This window comes from Lagopus muta, chromosome 9 (assembly GCF_023343835.1).
Source record: "Lagopus muta isolate bLagMut1 chromosome 9, bLagMut1 primary, whole genome shotgun sequence".
Taxonomy (NCBI): Eukaryota; Metazoa; Chordata; class Aves; order Galliformes; family Phasianidae; genus Lagopus; species Lagopus muta.
Window position 1 is genome coordinate 20,435,903 of NC_064441.1, and position 25,853 is coordinate 20,461,755.

At 44.2% G+C, this 25,853-nt stretch overlaps 3 protein-coding genes across 5 annotated transcripts in view; all 3 read right to left on the minus strand.

Moving 5' to 3' along the window:
• The window catches only part of VPS8 (VPS8 subunit of CORVET complex), a 63,925-nt gene extending 61,933 nt beyond the window's left edge, over positions 1 to 1,992 (minus strand). The window contains 4 exon segments of the mRNA XM_048954769.1: positions 1,070 to 1,138; positions 1,568 to 1,777; positions 1,779 to 1,814; positions 1,816 to 1,992. Coding sequence (XP_048810726.1) covers positions 1,070 to 1,138; positions 1,568 to 1,777; positions 1,779 to 1,814; positions 1,816 to 1,977 — 477 coding nt within the window. The 5' untranslated portion in view covers positions 1,978 to 1,992.
• A 15-nt stretch (positions 1,993 to 2,007) lies between these two features.
• Positions 2,008 to 10,313, minus strand: NME9 (NME/NM23 family member 9). Its single transcript, XM_048954790.1, has 5 exons — positions 8,121 to 10,313; positions 5,839 to 5,896; positions 4,929 to 5,032; positions 3,875 to 3,946; positions 2,008 to 2,677 (listed from the first exon to the last, which is right to left on the minus strand). The coding sequence occupies exons 1-5, from the start codon at positions 8,151 to 8,153 to the stop codon at positions 2,546 to 2,548; spliced, it is 399 nt and encodes a 132-aa protein (XP_048810747.1). The 5' UTR covers positions 8,154 to 10,313; the 3' UTR covers positions 2,008 to 2,545.
• Positions 10,314 to 11,724: 1,411 nt separating this feature from the next.
• The window catches only part of ARMC8 (armadillo repeat containing 8), a 57,901-nt gene continuing 43,772 nt past the window's right edge, over positions 11,725 to 25,853 (minus strand). For all 3 annotated transcript variants that reach the window (XM_048954786.1, XM_048954785.1, XM_048954784.1), the window contains 11 exons: positions 24,626 to 24,721; positions 22,867 to 22,949; positions 22,485 to 22,566; positions 20,271 to 20,357; positions 19,808 to 19,900; positions 19,170 to 19,319; positions 17,355 to 17,450; positions 15,154 to 15,249; positions 14,617 to 14,689; positions 13,166 to 13,259; positions 11,725 to 12,366 (listed from right to left, as the gene is read on the minus strand). In XM_048954786.1, the coding sequence (XP_048810743.1) occupies positions 12,333 to 12,366; positions 13,166 to 13,259; positions 14,617 to 14,689; positions 15,154 to 15,249; positions 17,355 to 17,450; positions 19,170 to 19,319; positions 19,808 to 19,900; positions 20,271 to 20,357; positions 22,485 to 22,566; positions 22,867 to 22,949; positions 24,626 to 24,721 (984 nt within the window). In that variant the 3' untranslated portion in view covers positions 11,725 to 12,332. The remainder of the gene's footprint in view (positions 12,367 to 13,165; positions 13,260 to 14,616; positions 14,690 to 15,153; positions 15,250 to 17,354; positions 17,451 to 19,169; positions 19,320 to 19,807; positions 19,901 to 20,270; positions 20,358 to 22,484; positions 22,567 to 22,866; positions 22,950 to 24,625; positions 24,722 to 25,853) is intronic.

Below are 25,853 nucleotides of genomic sequence, written 5' to 3' on the forward strand. Positions count from 1 at the left end.
AAACAGCAGCAAAATGGCATCAAGTAAGCAGAAAAAAAGTATGAGAATACAATGAGATAATCTCTTATTAGAAAAACAGAACTATGCTATACTGTGGATAGCGTGGAAGTCTCCAGAACCCTCAGTGATCACAGAGGGGATGAATAGTGTGGGATCTCCAGTGAGAGAACGCTGCCAACAAGAGAGCTAAACGTGCTGCACCCCAGGGCCGCCTTCTGCTGGTGACCCTCTCTCCTCAAGCATTGCCTAGAATTGTTTCTATGTTATTTTCAGGTGGCCATTGCTTAAGCTACCTTCTAACTTCAACACACATCACACTGTCCTTGAAGCACAGAGCCAGAGTGCAAACACAACGCTGCACTGAGAGCCAACGTGCAGAGATGACAGCAGGTGCTCCTTGTTTGCCTCACAGAGAGCAGCCCTGTGCTCACTTTCCTTCAGAGCAAGGTATGCCTATGGGCTCACTCAGCTTGTGCTCCACATTGAAATCCCTTCCTGAAAACACTTTGCTGGTCATTCCCATCCTGTATACACTGAGACAAGCAGCACCAAAGACAGTCTGCACTGAGCCAGGTTTTCTTCAGTTAACCACAGTTCTACTCCTTTGACGTGGACGGGCCCACTTGTGAGTTTGGGCTCACCTTGGGCTCTGAGCTCCACCTACATCCATCACTAGAAAGAGGACAGGTTCTTCTGCACCTCCACTCAACATTCCTTCTACTCGGGCAGCAATCTGCTGACTGTTCCTCCAGTTCCTAGACTGCACGTGACTGTCTGGGACACTTCATACCTGTACCTTTAATGCAGATTTTAAGAGAAGTCACCTGTTCCAAGCTCCTTTTTACCATTATATGGGGCCAAATGTATGAAACAGAACTACCAAAGCGGAGCTGTGAAGAATCCAGCAATTACACGACTCAACACGTGCTGTGTCAGCTATCAGTATCAGGAAGCCATCGGGTTACACCACTTTATTTCCCAGAAGAAAACAAGAGCCTGGGTGACCTCGGGGACCTCCTCCAGCCTCAGTGACAGCAGTTCAAGCAGCACTGCGCCGTGCCCCTCTCACCTCGTTCAGGATGCTCTCCAGCGTTGGCGGGGTATCGACTTGAGGGATGTCGAACTCTTTGTCATCGATCTGGACATCAGAAACCACAGACCGGGGTTAGATGCCCACCCCGCCTTCCAAACCTCTGCTAACTACGAGAGGAGCAGACTTTGCTTACACCCACCCCGCGCACAGGCGCCAGATTCCGACAGACAGCGACAGGACACGGGGAAAAGCTTTAGACAAAGAGGGAAGGTCGGGGCGAGATGCGAGGAGGGCACGTTTCGCCCGGGGCGCTCCCGCCGCGCTCTCCCCGGGGTCAGGCACGGCAGGGCCGGCCTCGCAGCTCCGTGCCGCCCGATCCCCGCCCCGCTGGAAGCGGCACGGCGGCTCGCAGTACGAGCGCTGGCGTTGCCTGCACGGCGGCCACAGGGACCGCTTCCCCACCTCCACCCACACCGCCGGACGGGGCGCAGAGGGCACGGCACGGGCAGCGCCGGCACGGAAATGGCGACGCACCAGCTCGCTGCGGGAGTCCAGCTCGCGGTCGAGCTCCACCGCGCTCAGGCGGGACGCGGACGGCTCCGGGCAGGGCAGCCCGTCCGGCTCAGCCTCGGTTCCCGCGGGGCCCTCCTCCGGCGCCGCGTCCATGGCCGGGCTGGGACTGGTGGCGGGGCTAGCAGGCCGGCGGCGCCGGGACTCGAACCCGCGTCCGGAGCCGCCCCCACTCCCGCGCAGGCGCAGCACAGCACCGCCGCCCTCCCCCCCGCCGCTGTTAAAGGGGCCGCACCGCGGCGGTAACCGAGGGGCGGAGGCGATGGAACCGAGCGGTTTATTGGGAAGTACGCGGCTGCCCCAGCACGGCGGCAGCGAAACTGGATTAGGGAGCGTCGAGGACGTGAGCCTGCGGTGGGAGGGAAAGAAATCATCAGTGACGTGGAGAGTTACCAGTGAGAGTCGCTGCAGGAGATGCAGTGGTACGGCTGCAGAGAGCTCAGAACAAAGGCTGCATTTCCTCAGCAGCGCTGTGCCCAGCACAGCCGCTGTAGGACAGCTGCTGCCAGTGGTTGCACGGCGATATCCCAGCGCAGGAACGAGCGTGGCCCAGTGCAGTGAAGTGCCCGCCCCTGCAGCCTGAGAAATGTCATCAGAGCTGCTAGATTATGGAATTAAAAGCTAAGGTGTCCTGGAGGAATAACTAATGCTAGGGGTGGGTGAGCTCAGCAAGAGAAAACACAAGCAGAGTTCTCCCTCCATCCTGTAGAGCAAGGTGAGGAGTTGCTTTTCCTTCTCCTAGGAGGATAGAGGGTTTAAAAACACAACCACCCTTCCAGCTTCTTCCTTACATCCAGGAGGGCTGCACAACCCTGTGACATAGGATGCACATCAGCCTTCAGGCTCAGCCCAGAAAAACTGACAGGCTTTTGGCAGGAAGCAACCCAGCTTCAGCGCCTTGCTGGCACTGGAAAGCTGAGCTTTGGCTCTAACAAGAAGGATTCAGAGCCTGATTACCACCAAACGCTCTCCTCCATGCTCCAAAACCTTCTTTCCCACTGCCAGCTGTTTCAGAATGGTCTTCTGCAGCAATGGGGCGTTTGCTCCTCTCACAGTAGCTGTCAGTTCTCCTCTCTGAAAAGGGTGAGAAGCAGGTCTGTCAGTGAGCCCAGCTCCCTGGGCTCTGGAAATCACCAGACCATCCCAACATGTACTGTGTTATGACAGAATTGTTAAGGCTGGAAAAGACCCCTCAGATCCCCAGGTCCAATCCCAGCCCACCCCACCATGCCCACTGCCCACATCCCTCAGTGCCACATCCCCACAGCTCTGTGCACCTCCAGCTGACTGCCCCACCTCCCTGTGCAGCTGTGCAGTGCCTCGCTGCTCTTTCTGAGAAGGAACGTTTCCTAACACCCAACCTGACCTCCCCTGGCACAAGGTGAGGCCATCACCCCTCATCCTATTGCTGTCACCTGGAAGAAGTGACTGACCTCCATCTGCCACAGCCTCCTCTCAGGGAGTTGCAGCAGCTGATAAGGTCTGTCCTGAGCCTCCTCTTCTCCAGACTGAGTCATTCCAGCTCCCTCAGCAGCTCCCCATAAGTCTTGCACTCCAAAACCCTCCCTCACAGCTTCACTGCCCTTCTCTGGACACACTTCAAGGCCTCAGTGTAGTGAGGGGCTCAATGCTGAACACAGCACTCGCTGTGCGGTGTCATCAGAGCTGAGTACAGGGGGCAATCGCCTCCTGCTCCTGCTGGCTGCACTATTTCTGATACAAGCCATGATGCCACTGGCCTTCTTGGCTGCTTGGGCACCCTGCTGCTCATGTTCAGCTCAGCATCAACCAACACCCCCAGGCCCTTTTCCATTGCACATCTTTCCAAGCCCCAAGCCCATAGCGCTCCATGGAGTTGTGAGCAAAGTGCAGGACTCATCTTGTTTAAACTCACAACAACTGGCCTCAGCCCAGCAATCAGTCAGTCCAGATCCCTCTGTAGGGCCCTCCTACCCTCAGGCAGATCAACACTTCCCCCCAGGTTGGTGCCATCTGCAAACTTACTGAGGGTACACTCAATCCCCTCATCCAGATTGACAGTAGAGATAGTAAATCATGTACCAGGCCCTCCTCACAGGCAGAGCTTCTCCACTCCAAAACAAAAGGGAAATTTTGGAACAACTTTCTTTACTGATGTGCCTGAGGATGAAGGGAAGCAGCCTGTGGCAGCAGTGAGGCCCTGCAGTAGTGCAGCTCTCTATGAAGACAGCTGTTTGCACTGCTAAGTCACATTTATTGCTGTGTAACTACTGTAAGAAACTTTTCACTCACTGTGTAGAAGAGAAAGATGGGCTCACATTTTCCTCTGTATTTTTCCAGAGCATCAACGGAATCAACTTCAGCCTAAAAAGGATGTCAGATAAAAAAGGTGCTTATGGGAAAATATTTTTGCTTCAGAGGAGCATACACAGAGCAGCCTGTGCTCAGAACTGCGCAGCACTCACCCCTCATGTACAGCAAAATCCCAGGCTGAAATGACACTGGTCAGGGCAGGGATTGTGTTTCAGCTCAGTAACACTCGAAGCTGTGGATGTCTCTGGGAGATTCTGCCTGCAGGAGCTGGGGCAGCAGAAGGAGTGTGTGCAAGGCTGTGTGAAATGGAGTTTTGAGCATCTCTACAAATCAGATCTCCACAGCTGTCTGGGAACTTGTCCCAGCGCCCTAATCACTCCTATTTGAACACTTCTTTTTTTCCTTGTATATTTTGGAATTTTTGTTCTTTTGCTATGTACCACTGAGCAATGCCTGTCTCTTCCCTCTCTAATAATGCCCCATTAGGCAGCCAAAGACAGCTCTTGGCTCTGCCCCTGAGCCTTCTCTTCTCCAGGTTTTGAAAACCCAGCTCCTTCACTCTCTCCCTGTATGGCACAGGAACACACATGCTGCTCATGCTGTCCAATGTTATTTGCGTAAGCAATTTGGTGCACACTGCAGAAACAAGTCCCTTGGAAAGTTCACCATGTCAGCAGGCAGACATCTTCCAACTAACGTGTCACCCAGCCCAAGAATAGCAAGTTTGCTGCCAGGGTTAAAGTAAGAGCTGGTAAAATATGAAAGTCATGAATCAGAATGATCAGTTGGGTTCAAGCCTTCTCCTTTGCAGAAAAACATCTGAAAAGTACAGAATTGTTCAGGCCTGAAAATCTTTAATGGTATGAGCTGTTTTCGATGTAACCAACCTGCATCCAGCAGGTTCATTCACACAGGCTGGAACTCCTGCATTGTTATGTTCTGGATGGATTTGGAAAGATGAATGACTTCAGTTACCTGCTATGTTCAGGGGACAGAATATGGATTTTTTAAGCAGTGCCAAGTGGGACCTTACCACAGCAAAGTGCAGAAGGTCACTGCTGACTTCATTCCTTATTCTTCGGAAAAGATCCACTACTGTTTTGCATGGGCCACACCAGGCTTGATATGCATCAACAACTGCAAGCATGAAAATAAGAATAAGGTCAGAATGGGTCATTTCAGACCGACACCAATAGGCTGGTTTGTGCACTTTGCATTGTAATCTTTAGGAAGAGGGCTGCATTAAGGCCATTAGTGCCATAAGAAACCTGAAATCCTCACAGAAATGAAGTGTCCCCTTCTGGTGATCTCTATGGCATCACCTTCCTGGGGAAGGAGATTTTCCTAAGGTCCAACCTGCGCCTCTCAAGCTGCAGCCTAGGGCTGTGGCTCTCATAGTTCTGACTCTTGCAAAGCTCCACAAGGGCTGCGGATTCAACTACAGTAGAAACTAACTACTGATATACTAATAGATCAAAGGGTCAAATGGCATTAAAAAATAACACATATTAAACAATAACACAAATAACACAACGTTGTGGAGTCTTTAAAAGATATATGCATGTGGTTGTGACCCTGAGGGTGTCAGATTTTCCAGGGTGACCTGCTGCACAGGCTCACCTAGCCACCCTCTGACCCCCACATTGAGAGCCAGGGCTGCTCCTTGCACTGGGATCTCCCTGCCCCATGCCTGGGGCTGGATGGGGGACTTGAGGCTCCTGCACCAGTGCCGCTGTAGTTCAGTGACAACTGTCCCACATCAGTTGGTAACCTCCAGCTAGTACAGCTTCTGGTAATATGGTATAATATTCCTTACTTTCACTCAGGGCAAGAGAAATAGAGGGTTCGTCCAAACATTAGTATCAGCAGAAACTGATTCCTAACAGGACCAAAGTGCTTGTAACACAGAACAAATCAACACTGTGTGTTAACCAAGCCCTTACCAATGAGGCCTTCAAGACACAGCATTTCCTCCCAAAGTTCCTGGCTATTGATGTTCATCTGTATGAAAATTTAAAAGCAGTCAGAGCAACAGCAAGTCATCAGGTAGTTGTAAACATATTGACATGTCACTGTGTGCTTGCCTGTATGACAGACACATCCATTCAGAGGCATTAATCTGAACACTGCAGGAAAATCTTCCTGCCTGCACTCCTCTGGTGAGCAGGGCAGGGCCAGAACACAAGTGGGAGACTACTCCTCCCCCCCCCACCCCCCAAAGTATTGCACAGGCATATGGAAGGGTATAGGAATACTTGGACAAATGCAAGCCCTCCCCTTTCAGTAGCAGCAACTCTCTGAACAGTCTGGGTGCTTGGAGACAACACCTTTGGTTTGCAGAGAGACAGGGAGGTGAGCAGGGAAATGGTCCCTGTGCCTTCGTGGGATGTTGGCATCAGGGACTGTACCAGCAGTGCCAGTGGTATCTGGATGGATCATGCCAGTCCTGATCTTAGCATCAGGACAGCACTATGTGCTTTCCAAATCCTTTGGTGTGTTAGGCAAGAGGCTGCAGCTGGGGGATCACCTAAAAGTGAAAGCAGCATTCAGGCCAACCCATATTTACATACCCCGTGGACACATTTCTTCACAGGTCCCCACCCTCCATAGGGCTAGGGGCTTCTTCCCTCCCTCTCTCCAAGCAGCTTTGCTCACAGCAGGGATGGGGTGACCCCTGTGGCCAACCATGGGGTGCAGCACGGAGGGGCAGGCAAAGCTTTTGGAAGACCACACCATCCCCAGTAATTCCACCAACCTCCTCTGCTGAGCAGCCTACTTCTGTAAGCGCAGGTCACACGAGGGCATCAAAGAATAATTGCCAAAGGGTGTTATTGCAAAGTGGCTCAGCACAAGCTACTCAAGTGTCAGCAATAACTCAATAAACTATCCCTACCATTGGAATGTGCTAAAAAAGCTGATTGTAGGTTGCCCTTGGACTTGCAGGGGAGCAAAAAAGGATGACACCCAGGGTTAGCAGAACCTGGTGTTTTCTAAATAAATTGTTCTGAATTTTTTTATTCTTTAATCAAAGGACTTTGAAGAATCACTCATGTTGGTAATATTACTTCTTTGCTGCTGTGCTGATACTGAACAACAAAGATTCCTAATGGCATTCTCAGTCGGTATCATTAATCCTAAATACATTCAGTTTTGTACCGGAATACACTGGAAGACTGTAAGCTGCAAGAAGGGTTATTATTCAGTAATTAACACCAATGCACATTAAAAGACTGCTAGAATTCCCAAGTCAAGAACTCAGAGTGGAAATTCCCATGCAAATTAAGCGGCTTCTTGCAGACTTTCAGGTGTCACTGGAGGTCAGGGTGCACAGTTTCTCCAGGACCCCCCCTGGCTCAGAGCAGGGAGCTGTTCTGATGCCTCCCTCTGTTCCAACGCCTTTCTCTGTTTTCAGCATGTGACCCCACGCCTAATTTATCAGAGCACATCTGCAGAGTTAAGAAGTGCAATTATTCCAGGTATCAGCAGCACTAGGACCACCCTCGGAGCATTCCACAGCACGTTAATGAGTTCAACTCATTGACGATGATTGTAATTTGCAATAATGAGTTCAACTGATGGACTCCGAAAGCAATGCCAGCACTGTTCAAAGTGCTTTGCTAACGTGGATGCCCAGCAGCAGCCAGGCTACGGCTCTTCTCTGATACCCAGAGCATCTCCAAGCCAACTCGCTGCGCCATACACAAGGCTCAGGTCACGCAGTCACACCACAGTCACATCCATGCAGACCTAAACTAGGATCTCCCAGGCTGGATGTGCAGCTAGTTGCCAGAAGTGCAAAGTTTCATTGCAAACATTTGCCATCACAAAGGAATGCAGTGCAACGAGCAGCAGCAGAAATAATTCCTAGCTTAAACTCTTCACCTTTCTCTTCTTACATATTCACAGCCTCACCCCATGATCTCCAATTTTTATAATGACTTATGAAGTTCTTAACCTGGAATTTTTCCTGGTACCTCCCAACTTTTTCCAGCTTTGCAGCAACCTCTAAACAACACAAACCCCTGGCACTGACCTCAGGGCCGTATTTGCCTTGCTGCAGTTCCCCAGCGCTTCCCACCTGCCTTCAGGAACGCTTTTCTACCACCAGAATCTCACAGCAGGGCTCTGACAGCAGATACCCTAAGAACAAACTACATTCTTTCAATTCTCTGTGAATTTACAAGTTGTTCTGAGAGGCCCTCCAGCACGGCTGGCTCCCACTGACCTGAAGGACCGCCTCCTTTCTCTTTGCAGCCATTCTGTCACAGCAACAGTGGTCGCTGCGCAACGCTCCGCCGCCGTCTTCTAATTATGTCTTCTAATTACATGACTCCGACCGCTGCCAACCTGCACCACAGAGAGAGTTTTACCTGTCGTTGCTTTTCTACCCAGCAGGACTCAGCAAGAGCAGGGCTGGAGCTGAGCGCTGCTGCAGCTTCTGGACCAAAACTACAACAGTGGGACTCCCAAGCCTGCGGAAGGAGCAGACTGGGCCCAGGTACCTGTGCAGCAGCTGGCAGCTCCCCAACGCTGCTATGGCAGCACTGGGCGGAACAGCAGCCTGGCCCTCCCTGCTGCCCTTCTTCTGCCCCACTGCCGTGGGAAGCTGGGCTCCCTCTGCTGTGAGCCCCTTTGCCTGGCCGACCCACCTGGCTCTGCCTTCTGCTGCATGTCCCCCTCCACTCCTCATCCCTCCCAAACCTAGGTCACAGAGCCAGAATCACCCCACTGAGCACAGGGGAGAAGCTGCCAGCCCTTCTCCAAACACAGCTCCATGGTAAGTTTTCTTCCCTCATCTGAAACAAGCATCCAACTGCCTGCAAGCGTTCAGGTCAACAGAGTTTCTGCTCACCCTGACTCCTGTGCCGGGCTCCTTGGTGCACACCTCAACCTGCTCCCTGCCCCGTGGCACATAGCAGCCATCCTCCAGCTGGCCACCTCCTGGCTCAGAACCTGGCTTCTGGTACAGCAGCTGCCCTCCCTCGTTGCCACCAGCAAGCTCAAGGTGACACTGCTTGGTGTCACAGGGACGCGGGCAGGGAATCCCCAGCCTGCATCACCAGTGTGGGTGAGCACTGCACTCCCACAGCTACCTCTACGTAAACATGAGCCCCCAGTAAAACCCCAATGATTATGACCACAGCTGAATTTTCACGTTTATACCTAACAGGTGCCTACATGTCAGAATTACTCGCTCATCCCCTTTGAAAACTTATTTTCTTGACTTCAATAACGTAACCTCATGCACTGCAATTATTCCTCTGCCTGCTATATCACTGCCTTAGGGGAGACCGACAGAGGCAGGGCAGCTACTACCTGGCTAAAAGCTGTGAAAGTTTGGGGCTTTTTGTAATATGAGATGCTTGCCTTAAGAACACAAGATGCCTCTGAGCACATCGAGTAGCATGCTTCACTACCAGGAGCTCCATTTGTGATAGCAACAACTGGCAAATTGTCTCATTTGACTTTGAGAGAATACCCCAACCAGCAAGCTGGCAGTGGTGAGGTACAGCCAAGCATGCCAGCTGCCTGATCACCAGCACACTCCAAAGCAAAACCAATCACTTGGACACATGTAACCTTTGAGAGAATGGTTATCATCATTGGACCCTGCAAACAGACATAAGGTGCAAATACATTTAAAAAATTGATTAGGTTTGATTGGTTTTCAGGAAGAGAAATGGCACAAAGATGGCAGAAATGTGATCATCTGTGTTGCGTCCAAACTTCCAAACTCTGCTTGCTTTGGTTCTGCAAACTCTAGCTCAAGAAATGCCACCACCCAAGCAAAGCTGGCAAAGGCCTGGCCAGCACATTTGTTTCCATGCAAGCCTCAGGAAGCGACTGTGGGGCTGTGGAGATGGCACAGAGTGCCGACTGTTCCATGAAGTTCAGAAAAACCTACATGTTCTGGTAAAGTTTTTTTTTATTTACACTATTTTCTTCTCTTTGTACACACCTATAGCAACAGGAAAAATTATTCACAAAGCTTAACTGAAGGTAAAAATGTTCTCCATCCAACGGTTCGCCCTGCCAACACCTGCGGGAAATGGCGGTTGTTCTCACGCAGCAACAAGATTGTCTGAGCATTGTTTTTATCATTTCTGGTAGAATTTAGGAACCCACCACCTCAAAAGATGTACACAGATACTTACTCACCCTTCTTCTGAACACTTTTAGGCACCAAAGTTTTATAGAACCAAACTCAGAAAAGCAAATTGGGGGAGGAGGAGGAGAAAAAGAGATGTGAAGGAACTGGAGCTCCTAAATGTACGTAGCAGGAGTGAGAACTCAGAAGCCAGAGACACACTGTAAAGTTTTACATTCACAATACCTGCCTCAGAACTTTCCCTCAGGTCAAGCCAAAATGTATCTGATGGGATTTTATAGATAAGACTTCATTTCTGAGGTACTGCTACTTATCAAGTTCTCACTTATTTTCACTTTCATTCTTGTTCGGCCTCCAAAGTCCATCACAGAAAAAATTGCAGAAGGACATAAAAACTTCCAGTCACTTACTGCAATGCCTGGGGGAAAAGTGTCAGGTGCTCACTTTTATTTGTCTTTCGAGAGCAGAAGAAATTACATGAAGTGTATATATTCTCCTCTGCAACCACGTGATAACAGTTATCTGATACACAGCGCATTCAAATTCCAGGCCAAACCACGGTCACATTTTCTGACACGAGTAGTGACCTCTGAAAGAAGTAAGGCTGTCACAATTTGATCTTCTCATCAGAAATTAAAGATGAAGATACTTATCAAACCTGGTTAGCAAAGTTACAGACCTCTCTTCTTGCAGCAGCCTTCCTGAAGCTCAAGGTAACATACGAAAGATTTGGTTTAAGACGTAGGCTGCAACCCTTAGCATGCCTGTTAGTGCTGTGTAGATACAGCGTGTGGAGATTGACTACTGAAACTATGGCCTAACCTGAAATTAGAAAGCAGACACGGGAAGAAAGCAACAACCCTGAACTGCACGAAGGAGAGCTCCTTCTGCTCCATTAGCTCCTATGCATATCTGAATCCTGAAGCCACTGGGGGGGGGGTCTTGCGTTCCAGTCTAACCTTACACACAGTCTTCATTTGTACCCAAATTTTTTCCACACTTACAGGCACCATTTCAGGAACTTACAGACAATTTAAGCTTCTGAATACAGTAAAATCCCATCACTTATCACCCAGGTATCCAAATCCATGCATGTGTGTATATCTGTACATATACACACAATTTATAGCAACATGACTGAGCAAAAACAAAAAAATATATAATTTCAATCTGTTCCCCAACTTAATGCACCCATTAATAGGAATAATTTGCATGTTGCTTAACTATGACTGAAGGTAAAGGATGCAAAACAAAAAGAATCCCTTAATCACTGCTTGCCAGGTCCTTCTGGTCTCATGAAAGTATAGCTTTTGCAAGATGTTGTTCTCTCCACTGATACTAGGGATCAGCAAGTGTGTATCATTAGCAAAATCAACTAATCCTTCAGTAATTATCTGAGAAAATTCTTGGCTTCTACAGCAAGAGCTTATGCCTGCTTCTATTGCAGCCACCTCTCACTTCCCCCAAAAGTCAACAGTCATGCAAACTCCAAAGCATGAGACTTTCTTCCAAAACTGTGCAGGGCCGCAGAACAATCCTGCTGACCCACTCTGCTGATTGAGTATTTTGTCAGTACTGAGTGACCCTGTGTGGCAGGACAGTGCTAACTCTTGGATCCTGTCAATACAGAATGTGCTGCTTATAATTTGGGATATACGGGATATATGTCTCCCCTTATTTTCCTCTTTGAAAAGGAAGTATAATGTAAGTTAAGCTGAAGTTCAGAAATGCATATATTTTACTTAAAAACATTCATCTGTTCAAAATTCAAAATAAACTTTATGGGATACAACAGTTTTTGTTTTTTTTTTTAAATAACATTTCATTCAAACTGTATATAATTCATTGAAGTATTCGTACAGCAAACAATGGTTAACCCTTGAAAACCTGTAGAAAAAGATTTTCACACAAAAAAAGGAAAAACAAAATTGAGGTATCACACCCAACACACGTTCATCCAAGCACACGCACACACTCAAACGCATCCACACACATCCACACACACAGGCTGCAGCAAAAGCAGAAAATTGTAGGCCCAAAAGGAAAATGATGACTGATTGTTCTATTCCAAAGTCCAGGTAGCTCAGGAAAAAAGAAACAAACAAACCAAAACAACCCCCCAAGAGTCCTCTGAGTAAAGAAACTACCTCAAAAAAATTCTCAAGTGCACTGGAGACCTGATCATTTAAACTGTTTCTGCAAAGCAGCTCCCTGCACCTAAGAAAAATGCAGCCCAAGGTGACTTGTGCAAATATAAGGAGTCAGGAATATTTCCTGCTGTTCCTTAAGTAGACATGAGGGGTGTCCATAGATTCCATTAGCCTTTGATCATGCAAGATACTGTTGGAGTGCTGTCTTCGCCCTGTAAGAGAAAAACAAGCTGTTAATTGTTGGGTTCTGGCTTCATCGTCAACGACTGCATGAGCAAAACTACATGTTACATCAGCAAGACAGGGAAGGTAACCAGTGAGGTGACAGGAAACTGAATAGCTGCCTCCTTCATTTGGAAGGATCTCATTGGTGGTGCAGTGTGGGCTGTAACAGTTCAAGGATCCCCCTGCACCTGAGAACAAGGCCATCTAACCACGTACACTAGATGTTCAGCATAGCCTGAGCGACTGTCAGATACAATGTGGATGAGGATGTATCTCGAACCTTGAATTTTTAAACAAAGAAATCCCCCTTCAGTTGGTGAAAAGCAATTATTTTTCTGTATGCTACAAATGTACCACGAAAGCAGTGACTGCAGCTGAGAAATGAACCTGTCAGTATCAGGAACACAGCCCACACGAGAAGCACATCATTCCTGTCAGTAAGACTGCCCCTACCAACGCCACACAGTGAGCTGAGAGGGTGAAAAGCAGCAGTCAGAACAGCTACAATTGATGCAATCTAACTTTATATGACATTTTGGCTACAAATACCTCCCAAAAAACTATGGTTACAGTTTCATCAATATTTCAGCTAATTCGGTGTTAATTACTAGGACCTCAATCGAAAATTTTGCTTCTCCTTTGAGCCCACACCTCCCAACCATGCTGTCACACCCCAGCAGTCCTTTCCAAAACCCAAGCCAACTCAGCAACCCAGAAGATCACGTAATAAAAGCAAAGATTCTCCTCTAATGGTGTTTCTGGATGTTATTTTTCATTTGTACTCACTTGTCACACAGATTTGGATCCGACGACTGACTCAATTTATGTAGGATATCTACTATTCCCATGTCTCGCAGTTTATCCTGGCGTTCTTGTGAACCTATAACAATAAATTACATCCTTGGGAATATCACCAAAAAAAAAAACACAAAACAAAACCATATGCAGAACAGAAGAAAGGAGTGGCAGCAGAAACCAGCTCAAGGAGAGGGTATGGAGCACAGTGCAGCTAAAACACAGTGATGGAAAACTCCTTCAGCTGTGGCAATCTGAAACAGAGCTCTAGTTTCTTTTTTGTATTTTAGTATGCATGTGTTTAAAGAAAAAAAGTAATTCAAGGGCAAAATACCACACAAATTTTGTCCTAATGCAAGCAATTGAAGTCAAGCTTCTTTAATCTCTTTTTTCTGATTTGGATACAAAGGACATTTAACTGGAGGTGGATTTTTAAGTCTAAGCTGTAGCACTGTGAGCAGAAAACCACTTGGAGCATAACTGTCACTGCTGAACAAAATTCTGTGACCCGAGAGAGGTGGAATAGGAATAGGTGGAATTACACTGGAGGAATAAAATGTCCTAACAGCACCAATTTCTTTATTGAAGAGCAGCACAGTCAATAAGATCCGTAAATCATCCACCTAACAAAGCCCTCCTCCCAGCCCCAATACTCCTCAAAGAACACCACTTCCCATCCATTCTTCTCCTTCCTGCTACGCACTGCTGCCTCCATTTGTCCTCTCCATCCCTCGCAACAAAACCACTTTTTTTGTTGTTTTGATGGTGCAGCATTCTTCAGTTCCCTCCCAGTTGCCTCCCACTACAGCTACAGGGTTACAACTCCTTTTTCCCATTCCTCCCAGTTCCAGCCACAAATCATTTTACTGGTTTCAGACCCTCACTGCCCAATCCATTCAGGTCTGGGAAAAACATCTTTCCAACAAAGCCCTTTTCTAATCCATTGCCATCTATCTCTCCCCAGTGAGTCTGCTCCCTCCAACAATGAATTTCCACAATCCCCTCACTGGGATTCTTTTGTTCCAATTGTTTTTAGATTTTGCAGAAATGCTGCAGGTGAAATCTATGTGATACTCATCAGCTCTTCTTTATTGACATCATCTTCCTCCCTTCCTGCCCCAGAACAGCTCCCTACATTTTCTTCTATGTCCTGAGCACATTCACTTCTGCCATATTACAGAAGATAATGATAATGATATAGGAAAGGAGTGGCAGCAGAAACCAGCTTAAGGAGAGGGGTATGGAGCACAGTTCAGCTAAAACACAGCAATGGAAAACTCCTTCAGCTGTGGCAACTTCGAAACAGAGCTCTAGATTCTATAATGATGTCTCCCTTTTCTATGCTTTGGATTCCATTGCACTGCAATAATGACTAGTATGCAACACTAGCCTTTTGATCAGGGTAGTAACTTGTCTGTGTATTAACAGTGAGGCTTTCTTACCTTCTTCTTCATTCCATATGAGATTAGATATACAGAACATGGCAGCAAGCTGAAGTTTAGCATTTGAATGACTCTAAATACAGAAAAAAACAGTATTCAAATTTAGAAGAAGAGATTCAGAATTTCTCACACTTACATTTTGGCATTCATCCTGTAACAAATGAGGTAGAAAAAGTTGGGACAAATTCTGTTATCTATAACTTCTCTCAAAGATGACACCATGACATAAGACATTTTAATAGCTTTCAGTCAATTCTGTATGTAAGAGATCTACAGGATGCTTCTTTTTCAAGATCATCACAAATTTTCCAAGTAGGCATTGCTTAAGTCAGCATAACATTACTGTGGGAAATAACACTGGATATTCCTTCTAATCTGCCATATAGAGCTGCACAGCATGATTTCTTAAACATAACTGGGTAGACAAGAGCTAAGTGCATGGCAACAACCAACAGTTCACATGAATAAATGCTGAAGTGTCATCTTTAATTCTGGCAAAAGATCAAAATCAAACATTGAAGAGAAATTCCCCCTTACCATGTAGTATTTGATTTTCTGCAGAATGTCATCATTGGTCATAATCAGTTCTTTTGCTGTTGTTCCATCTGCTATATTGGCAAGAATACATAACGTCTGAAAGAGACAAAAACTGTTAAGAATATTGGCTGCAGATCACATCCTATGATTTATACAGTTTTCCTGGCAGCTTAGTACTTGTAACAAACAATTCCTTTAATTAGTTTTAATATCTTTAATCTGGAGTTTCCAGCTTGCTTACATTTCGTCAGTGCCAAAGCGGTAACAACTGTGGTTGAACAGCCCTTCCAAAAACACAGTTTTTGCTGTTCTAAAAAATTAAGCAACATTCATTAATTCATTTCAGTGAGTGAAATTTAAGTCTCTTATGGAAATACACAGCACGTAGAAAAGGTACAATATGTTGGAAAGGAGTCTGTTCTGTATCAGCAGCTAGAAAAAAAACAACACATCCATGTAGTTCTTTGGGTGAGAAAAAGGAAAAACAGAGGTCTGTCTGCTGATCCCTCAGAGAAATATTTTTTTCCCCACAAGTTCTAATTACACATCTTACCTGCAGAGGTAACTCAAGCCAAATACTAATGCACCTGCTTATTTCTCGTGAATTAGAAAGGCCATCTTACAAAACAACCTTGAAGCAACAAAGCCCATGTTTGCACTAAGTGCACAAGGCATTAAGACTTGCAAAGGCAGCTTTCCTGGTGCTCGGGAGGCACAGGGAGATGCTCTGTGAACTCTTCCCTTAAGAGCTGTGCAGGAACTCAGCCATGTTTTCTGTGCACGTGGCTGCAGGAGGGCTCTGGAGAATGACCAGCACGTGTGTGATGCCTTTGTCTAAGCTGCACTCACATTAGCAGTTGCAGACATCTATTATTTCCCAAAGCTGCTGATGACACTCTAACAAGTCAGTCAGTGATAAGCACCATCCTACTTGTGTGCAGTGTTGTGTGCAAGAGTTAGTTCTGAAACAAAAACACGTGATCTCTTTGCAGGGGTAAGCAAAGTGCTCTGTATACTAAGGCCCCAAAACTACATTCAGCTTTACAACAGCCTTCTTCCAGGAGGTGCACTTTCTCCTCCAAAATAATTCTCTGAGGTTGGCAGGCAAAATCACCTCCTGTTGCAATAAAGGCCATTTCACTTACTAGAGCTTTATCAAAAGCAATTTAGAAAGAAACAACTGTTTAATCCTCAGCTGTTTCACAACCATGTTTTTACTAAACTTGCTACATATTTAGTCTTTTTTTGTGTGTGTGTGTGGGTTGGTATTTTTTCTGCTAATTTTGCATTTTAAATGGCCACAAAAGACCTCTTTACTTCAGCCCACTCTTTAGCGAGCAGAGATTTAGATCACTCTGGATTTAGGGATTACAGACATTTGCCATGCTGTTCACCATCAATATCCATTCTAAGCTCCTCTGCAATCTCCCACAGCTTCTCAATGCCCCCATTATTCACCACCACATGCCCTATGTGAAGATAGTTAAAGAGAGCCCTCATCTCTCATAATTAGCCAAAATTCTGCCATCCATCCTCTTACTTTTGCTGTGGTAGCCTCACAGAAAGTATCTCTGTAAGCTGGCACCCTTACGCTGCTCTAAAACCAGAGATGCTTTTCCCCGTTGGACATCTCCTCTCTCAATTTCCCTTTACTCACGTATGCTTTTATTCTTCCAGCTGTAATTTTTGAGAGCACGCTCTTCTGATCTTATCTTGGGCTACACCAGCATGCTCTTCTCCCTGTCTCCTCTGTTGTGACCACTGCTGGCTCCCACAGCCCCCAGAACAGCTGAGATGCCACAGCTCCCACCAGAACACGTTCTGCCAGCAAAGCAGGCAGTAGCACTATTCTTCATTATTGACTGTTCCAACAGCTGCTGCAGGAGCAAATAACCATGAAGTTTTCCCAGCATGAAATACTGGCTTCGTTCTTTTCCCATGTCCCCGTTGCCCCCTTTCTGCCATGCCACAGCCTTACATTTAATTCTTTCACTTTTTAATTCAATTCCAACATGTTTGTAATAATGCACTGAAGAGGAATTTCTTGTAGGTACTGAAGTTATTAAGTGGACAGACCTCAGTAAAATAGCCACAGCACATCATAATCCTCAAGAAAGTTAACATGATGAGAACAGTGAGCATTTTTAGATGTTTCTCAAATTGTATTCTGCCATGAGAACTTGAAACAAAAGAAAGGATACCTGTTCCTTGACTTCTATATTGTGCTCCCCTTCCAAAATGAGGGTCACTGCTTGCATGATTTGCTTCCCATGAGTACTCATTATATGGTCTATGTGCTGTCAAAGCAATGAAATATAGTTAGAAGTAATTTTCCAGACACAGAGGTGGCATTCCTACATGAATTACTTTAAATAAAGAGTAGCAACATCGCACAAAGTTCCTAGCTCATAGCAAGGTCTCCCAAAACACAAAGCAGCAGAAACACTTGGTAATAATCCTCTTCATTTGAACCCTGGTCACGTTTGAGAGAGCATGATATGGGCCTTGGTTCTGACTTCACTGAAACCTGTAGAAAACAAAGCACTGGGTTCCTGTTTGGCCGTAGTCTGAAGACTAAATCCTGCTGAACGCAAGCTCTCAGTATGATGCTGCAGTTAGAAAGAACCACCTTCTCTCCTCTGATAACAGGACATAAAAGAGGGCTAAAGAAGTGTGGCTTTTTTTTCACCTGGAACTTTTTGGTACAGTTACTGGAACACTGCAACCAGGTTTGACATCCTCATTTAAGTTCAAAAAAAAACCTTAAAGGATTCAGAAAGACAAGATGCATGAATTACTTATAGTCGAGGAAAACTGTTTCCAGGTCAGAGACTTACAGGTAAAAATGTCATATGATTAAGGACTACAAACACCTGTACAAGAATTAAAGTGGTCATAAGGAGTAACAGCAAAAAAAAAAGTGAAACCAGATCTACTGGAGGAACTGATAGCAAAACTCAGGAGTGACCACCAGACATAACCAGTGCACAGCACACACTGCAATGTTTTGAGCCGGAACTCCTTATGGATAAAGATTCTTGTAGGATTTCTTACAATTGCTGGCACTGGCTTTTTTCTGGCTTTGAATTGTTACAGACAGTAGGTGAAGCTGGGACAGATCAGACAAATAACACCTCAAAATAACGAGACTTCGCTGTCGGAGCTCAGGGTGAATTTAATGAATGACAGGTCGCTCTTTTCACATGAAAATCTTCACATCAAGACAGCGTAAATTCTCTATGAAGCTTATTGAGATTCAACGAGTACACATATCAGAAGATATTTTGCAGTGACCTTTTTGTAGTAGAAACACAATACGTGTTAAATGCACAGTAGAGGCTTCGTGGTATTTTTCCCCCACAAAAATGCTGGCTTGCCAAATGTTTGCTGCATGCTTTCCCTCTGTTCTTCACAGGGGATTACCCCTTTCTTTTCCTCCACCAATACCTCTTTCTCCCTGTCAAAAACAATTCATGGGCTTACATTTTCAAACCATTTTATTTTAGGTTGTATGCATTTTTCTCCCAAGTGCACAGTCCCACAGTCAAATTCAAGAAGTCTGTACTCACTACACAGTTGGGTAAGAACAGAAACATGTCAGGTATCCTCCACACAAAGCACCTCTCCACATATTGACTCAAGTGCAACTCTCTCATCGCTATTCCAGACAAGTTTCAGTGAAAGATTTTTTGGAGAACATTGTGGGAAGCTAAATGTCATGGAATTGATGATGAAATACAACTGTCTAGTCCTCTATTTGTAACAGTTACCAAGTTTCAGTGGATGACAGAATTCTTTCCACTTTTTCTGATGCTGGTTTGAACTTTTCTTTACAGATACTGGGAGAAACGCAAAGCAGAGCCCTCAATTTTAGCCATGCATCAAACAGCAATAAACAGAAAACCATTTTGTATTCTCAGCCCAAATCTTTGCTTTGTCAAAAAAAAAAAAGTAATCATTAATTTGCCCCATCTGTATGTTTGATCAGAAGAAAGTCTGTTAGCAGCTCTACTTACTGGACGAGTAGACAGAAGATTCCTGAGCAACCCTAAAGTTTTCATCAGAACATTTACATCGGAATCAGAGAGTAGCTGGAATAACTGCTCTGTGCTCAGACCTCGTAAGATGTCTGATTTGATCTTCTGTTCAGCTTGAAATGCCATATTCTGAAAAAGACAGTGTTTTTTAAACCTTAAGCTTTGTTTTTTACTTTAAGTAGACTGTTATCTGCAAGCATATATATGTCCTTGCTAAAGTCATCCCAAAATTGTTATAACTTATAAAGAATTGTAAATTCTCCATAACAGCGTGTTTATGGCTATGCAATTAATCAATATCCACAGTTTTATGGCTTATTTTGCTGACTTGGTTATTACCCACTTTTGTTTGCCCCCATCATGCTACTGACACTGCTCAAATATTTCCCTGAATGATCCAGACAACCAAATGTGTATCTGAATGAAAGGCTTCTCATTCATTTCTAACTGGTGAAGTGTTCCAGGCTGACAGTGCTTCCCTTCTTTAAATGGACAGAATGAAAAAACAGATTTCACTTACACTGTCTCCAGTAACAACTCACAAGTTCCTTAAGTCACATTAACAAACTACTTCAGAAGTGCAATTGCAAGCAGCATTCCATCAGTATTTTACTCACCATTAAAGCCCAAATGCCGTTCACTCGCAAGGCAAGATTTTCACTTTGTGTTAAACTACATAGAAGTTCTATGGCTCCTGATTCCAAAATAGGCTAAAATGAACAAGTTGGGACAAAAAAGTAAAAAAGCAGTAATTCTGTAAGAGAATCATATCCCCAGTTAAAGTTTGCTTTCTTGGTGCTCACGAGTTTTTTTTAGACAATCATTATTCTACAAGTCAAAAAATTCATTTACACTTCTTTTCCCCTTCAGAGAACACATTTGACTATTCAACAATATTTAACTGTCACACCACTGTAAGCAGGTTTACTTTTTATTAGAAAGCAATCTGTGATTTCAGTCTGCCTAATATTACAACTCTGTGACAATTAACACATAATTGATACCCATCAGGAATGCTTTCTGAACCACTCAGCAGGGTAGCTTTTATCCAGAAACAATAAAAGGCAAAGGCAAACTAACCTCTTTGCTTGGTGAGAACTCTAGAAGGAGATTGCATAGCGTAGAAGATGCTACTATCAGAATTTCATTCGGAGCATTCTGTAAAACCTGTTGTCATGAAGGGGAGAATGGAGAATCTCTGTCAACTAGCAGGGTAAGGCAGGGATCACTGTGACATGGAATACCTGGAATTACGCTGCACTTTGTTATGCTACACATTTGGAGACACTTGGATGCTTGTAGTGCAGATTCAGACAGTGCTCATTTAATTCAGTGTGATACTTCTCACTACATGGCAAGCTGGAGCAAAGCAAAGTTGTTTCATAGAGGTCAGATTTGAGAGCTTTCATGTGGCTTTTAAAGAAATCAATGGGAACAAAGCCCTGTTCTGCAAAGCATGGACTTAATTCTGCTCAGTGGCCATTCTTTCAACAGAGAACAGGCTGTGACCTGCAGAACACCTCTATACCATGCTTTACCAAAAAATAAAAATAAAAAATGGAAGCTCCAGGAGTCTCCTCAAAACTTCTGTTCCTTAATGAAAGCACGATACAATACAGCAAATTTTGTCATACTTGTCTTTTTGGGAAAGTGAGAAACCTCAAACAAGATAAACTCTGTTAGGTACACCAGGAGGTCAGGTGGGACCCACACGTGCCATCCTTAAACAGAACATCCCCCAGTGTGGTCTGGGAGAGATTGGCAAGGTAAGGAGGATGCAACTGCTCTTCCAGCACGGAAAGAGAAACGAGTGAGGGTGGTCTGTACCAACATCTCTTTCAGAGCAGCAAGCAAACGTTAACAATTACTCTATTGACAGAGTTCTGTACATTCTTACATCTACATTCTGTAGATGTAAGCCTTCCTCTTCAATACAGCTATATATGCTAGGGAAAACTGAAGAAACTTCTGTAGTTATTATCAAGCTGGATTGAAAATTAATTTATCTTTATTTAAAATTTATTTTATTTTTCACTTAAGAATAATTCCTGCCATTTTGGAATGAGCAGACAGAATTCCTGACTCCAGCTTATTTAATAAAAATTACAATGAGCAACAGCCAGCAGCAGTGTTTGCAAAGTTTCTTCACAAAGCTCCCTTTCTAGACTGGTTGTCTTTCTTTGAGCAAGCTTGTCATTTTAGTTTTACATTTCTACAAGTTCTGATGTTTCCAAGTTGGGATTTTTGCAACCTTTTAGATATTCAAACCATTCCTTCCAAGCCCTTTCAGATGACAATCACAAATATTGACCATCAGAGAATTATGGAATTGTGACTATGCAGAACTTGCAAGCCTCTTAAAAGGCCAATAAGATGAGCAGCAAATCAATTTTGTACAGTCCATTATTTTTGAGAATTAGAACATAAGCAGATCAGAGAAAGTCAGTGAGACTTCATACAGGCCTGAGCAGTGTGTCCAACAGGCATCCTTCTTCTGTAGAGTCACCCAAACCACCAGAAGGAGCCAAAAGATCTCCTGATCTTTTCCTTCCTTGCAGTACTTTGACTGAAGCTTGAAGACAGTCAGCTCATGGAACTGCCTCACTATCAGATTCATCAGTTCAGCTTTGCTGATGAGGCTTTCTCTGTACTTCTGAATAGAGAGCCAGGTTCATTTCAGGCATTTTTCTTTGTCATTCTCATGGGCGCCTACATTGCCTAAGCATTCAGGCTCCTTGCAGCATTGCCTCATTCCCCATTTTCAGGAGCTAAAAAACACTGACACTAAGAAACTGGTCTATTTATCTGCACTTAGTGACAATCTTAGTTACAGGGCAAGAAACACTAGGTGCATTTTGATGTATTTTAATGTTGTGGATAATTGCTTTTTATTTAAAAAAAAAAAAAAGTACTTTAAAAAGTCTTGCTGAATTCTTCAGCTTCAGTTTCAGTATTTGCAATGAGAACTACAGGAGAAAACAGGCCTAAATTCTCTTGTAGCACTTACATACCAAGTCTGAACTGTTCCATCTACTCTGAACTGAAGGATATACAGTCCTACTGTCCTACAAGACTAAATATTAGGGATAATGTAGCTTTATTAATTGATCACAGGAAAGAAAAAGATGAAAAAAGAGCAAAGCACGGACCACAGCACTCTTTGCACGGACTTGATTTCTAAGTCATATCCACTACAATTCTACAGAAACACGTGCAAATTAAACATACACCATATCCTCCATGTCATTATAACCAAGCAGAAAACTTGTGTGGTTGCAACTTGACTTCACTTACCTTCATTAAAGGTTTCCATACAGCATGATCCTGAAAACTTGTCCTGAGCTGCTGAACAGAACGGGACAAGCTGTGCAAACACCTAAAACAGAAAAGAAACACCCACTGTGAAGAAAAGTACACAGAGGTACACTTATGCTTCTACACATACACACACATTGCTTTTGCACATAATAATGCAGCCTAGAACGTGATGACCAATAGCTTGCAAACAGCAAAAGAAAATACCGTGCTAGTCCAGGATCATTTTCTCCCCTTAACAAGTTTTCCAACAGTAGATTTCAGATCAACTTCAGCTCTTGAAAAACTGAAGTTCCAGCAAGTGCAACATCAGACTTTGACAAAAAAAAAATTGTTTGTATGAAACAAAAAAGCATCCTACCTGACTGCAGCTAATCGCACCTTGATACTAGATTCAGATAAGCCATTAACAATACGGTCCATCATATTTTCAGTTTCAATGATCTAGAGCAAAAAGCAATCAATATTATGTGAATAAAATAATATGAACACTTATGGGGTGGTTGTTTTGGGGGTTTTTTTTTGTTTTTTTCTTTTCTGTCTGCAATATTTTAAATATCATACAAAAGCTACAGCTAAAAATAACAAGCCCCTTTAGAGTCTCAGATTAAGTGGAATAAAGTGTGCATCTGCACATGACTTGGAAGATATCTATACCCTCTGTTCCACTGCTGCTTTCAAAATGTCTTGATAATCATTAAGAAAATATATGTATAATATACAGAATGTATTACTCAATGTTATACTAAAATGAAAGACAGCATGTGTGAGTGCACAAAATATATACAAACTATAGATCAGAGACATGTAGTAAAGCCATCTGGAAAAGATACAGTTGCTCATCTTCCATATTCAGACATGGCCCTCATGAGCATTTCAAACTAGGATAAAAGGGAGTTCGTACCATGGTGGAAGATGGCCTTTACATAATAAAGCAACTTTTCCCTGTTCACTCCCATCACTTACAAAAGACAATTCTTTGAAATGTAAGAGAAGGGATCCTTGCTATTAACTAAAGAAATTAATCCTGCAAAAAAAAGAGAAATGTATGGGCTTGAATTGAATCTCCAGTAGGGTTTGCTGTTGTAGGACAAGGGGAAATGGTTTCAAACTAAGAGAGGGGAGATTTAGATTGGATACAAGGAAGAAGTTTTTACAATCCTTGGAAACACCCAAGGTCAGGCTGGATGGGGCTCTGAGCACCTGATGGAACTGTAGGTGCCCCTGTCTGTCGCAGGGGAGTTGGGCTAGATGGCCTTTAAGGGTCCCTTCCAACTCAAATGATTCTATGACTCTGTGAAATCTGGAGATTCTGAATGGTTCCCCACTGACAAAATCCTCCTGCTTGTTATCTTTGCACTGAATGATTTCCCACCTCCTACCTGCCCATACATTTCTTCCATTTATCCCCTTTAGTAAGTAAATAAACTCAAAACTCTCCTGCCTCTTGTGCCTGATATTTCAGTTTGACATGGCAACTCCACACTAAATTTCAAACTTTTAACTACATGACTACTCCTAAATTCCAATGTTTTCTTTGTTGTTTGAGTAGAACTTGTTCTCCTTCACACCAAACACTCCAATAGCACAAACCCCTTGGTCACTTCAGAATCATGGAAACAATTGTGATTTGGTTCCACAATATAATTGACTGTCTAGGGTTTGTTTCTGGATAAACATTTATTTTATAACAGAGGCAAATTTTGTCCCTCAAAACACAGGTTTCAGAAATGTTTAAAGACCCACATGCCACAACAGTGTCCCTGCATTGATAACAGTTGGATTGATAATCTTTATAGGTCCCTTTCTACTAAGCTATTCCATTCTATTCTGAGTAGCAAGGACCACAGCATGTTGAAAGACTTTATTCTGAAAATCTAGTTTGTCACCATGAAAAATTCACACTACCTTTACTCTTCTATTTTGTTACTGAAAGACACATTTTCTTCCAATTCCACTCAAAGAAAGTGCACTGTAGAAGACTGTGTTAACATAACAGAAAGCAAGCCTTCATACTTCAACTTATACCAAAACAAAGAGGTGGAAGGAGCAAAACACATCCAAGCTCTTGGGCTGCCCTTCAGCTACAGCTCTGCCTCATTGCTAACAGTTTTGCCCACCTTTTTTCGAATATCTTCATCGTTTGCTCCAAGGGAAGCGTACAGCTTGAAAGCAGCCTGGCGCAGTTCATGGGCATGCTTCAAATCATGGTCAAGCTATTTAAATAAAGTACAGATATCAAATACAGACACTAAAAATTACAGGTGGTATTTCCTTATTTGCTGTAAACTAATAGTTGCTTCCTGGGGTTTTGTCTACAATACACAGAGCAGCCAGAAATACAAACGACCTGCTGATTATCAGCTGATGTCCACACTCATCATCATCTGAACACAATAATTTAAGGGTATGGTTAATGTCACTGCTGAGCTACAGATCAGTCAACTTAAATAATATTTGCTAACAACAATTTGATGTCAAAACACTTCTCAGATGTTACTGCTCCGTCCAGACCATACTAAGGCAAAAAGTCTTATTTACTCAACAGAAACTTATAGGAACAAGCCAGGAGAAGTGGAAAAAACTGGGACAGAATCAAAACTTTTATCGACAGAACTGAAGCCTACCCCTAAACCACAGGACCTACAGCTTCAGGAGAGCGTTAACTTCCAGTTCCTGTTGTAAAGGCAACACATCAAAGTGCTGTCTAGATGCTTCAGGAAGGTAACAACACAGGTGCTGGACAGGTGAATCAGGATGATGCACCATGGGACACATGGTGTCTGTGCTGAGGGATGATAATCAAGTGGCAAAACATTAGCTGTAGGGATAATAGTGGCATCCAAGCTCCTGCAATGTGTGAGCAAGGCAAGATGAAGAGTCTTGACTTTGGGAGAGCAGACCTGGATGGGCAGATGGAGAACACTGGTTCTCAGCCAGGAGAAGAGAAGGCTGGGCAGAGACATAAGAGCAGCCTTCACCTCAAGAAGAATACAAAGAACATGAAGCTGGATACTTTATAGAGGTGCACAGAAAGAGGAGACACAATAATCAGATTGAAACAGGTGAGGTTCTAACTGGATGTGAAAAAAAAAACTATTCACCTGGGGAACTTTGGAACTGATTGCAGTGAGAAGTTGTTTAATCACCATTGTTAGCAGTTTTCAACAGCCAACTAGACAAACCCTGCATGTCCTTTCCAACCAGAGTTGCTCTATGATTGACACCCTTCCAAACTCCGTACCAAAGGGTTCCCCATAACAAAGCAAAATTTTAAGTCTACTCAAAATGCCAGAAAAATGTCAGTATTAAGCAACAAGTTACTGGTATAAAAGAGCTGTGAAAAAT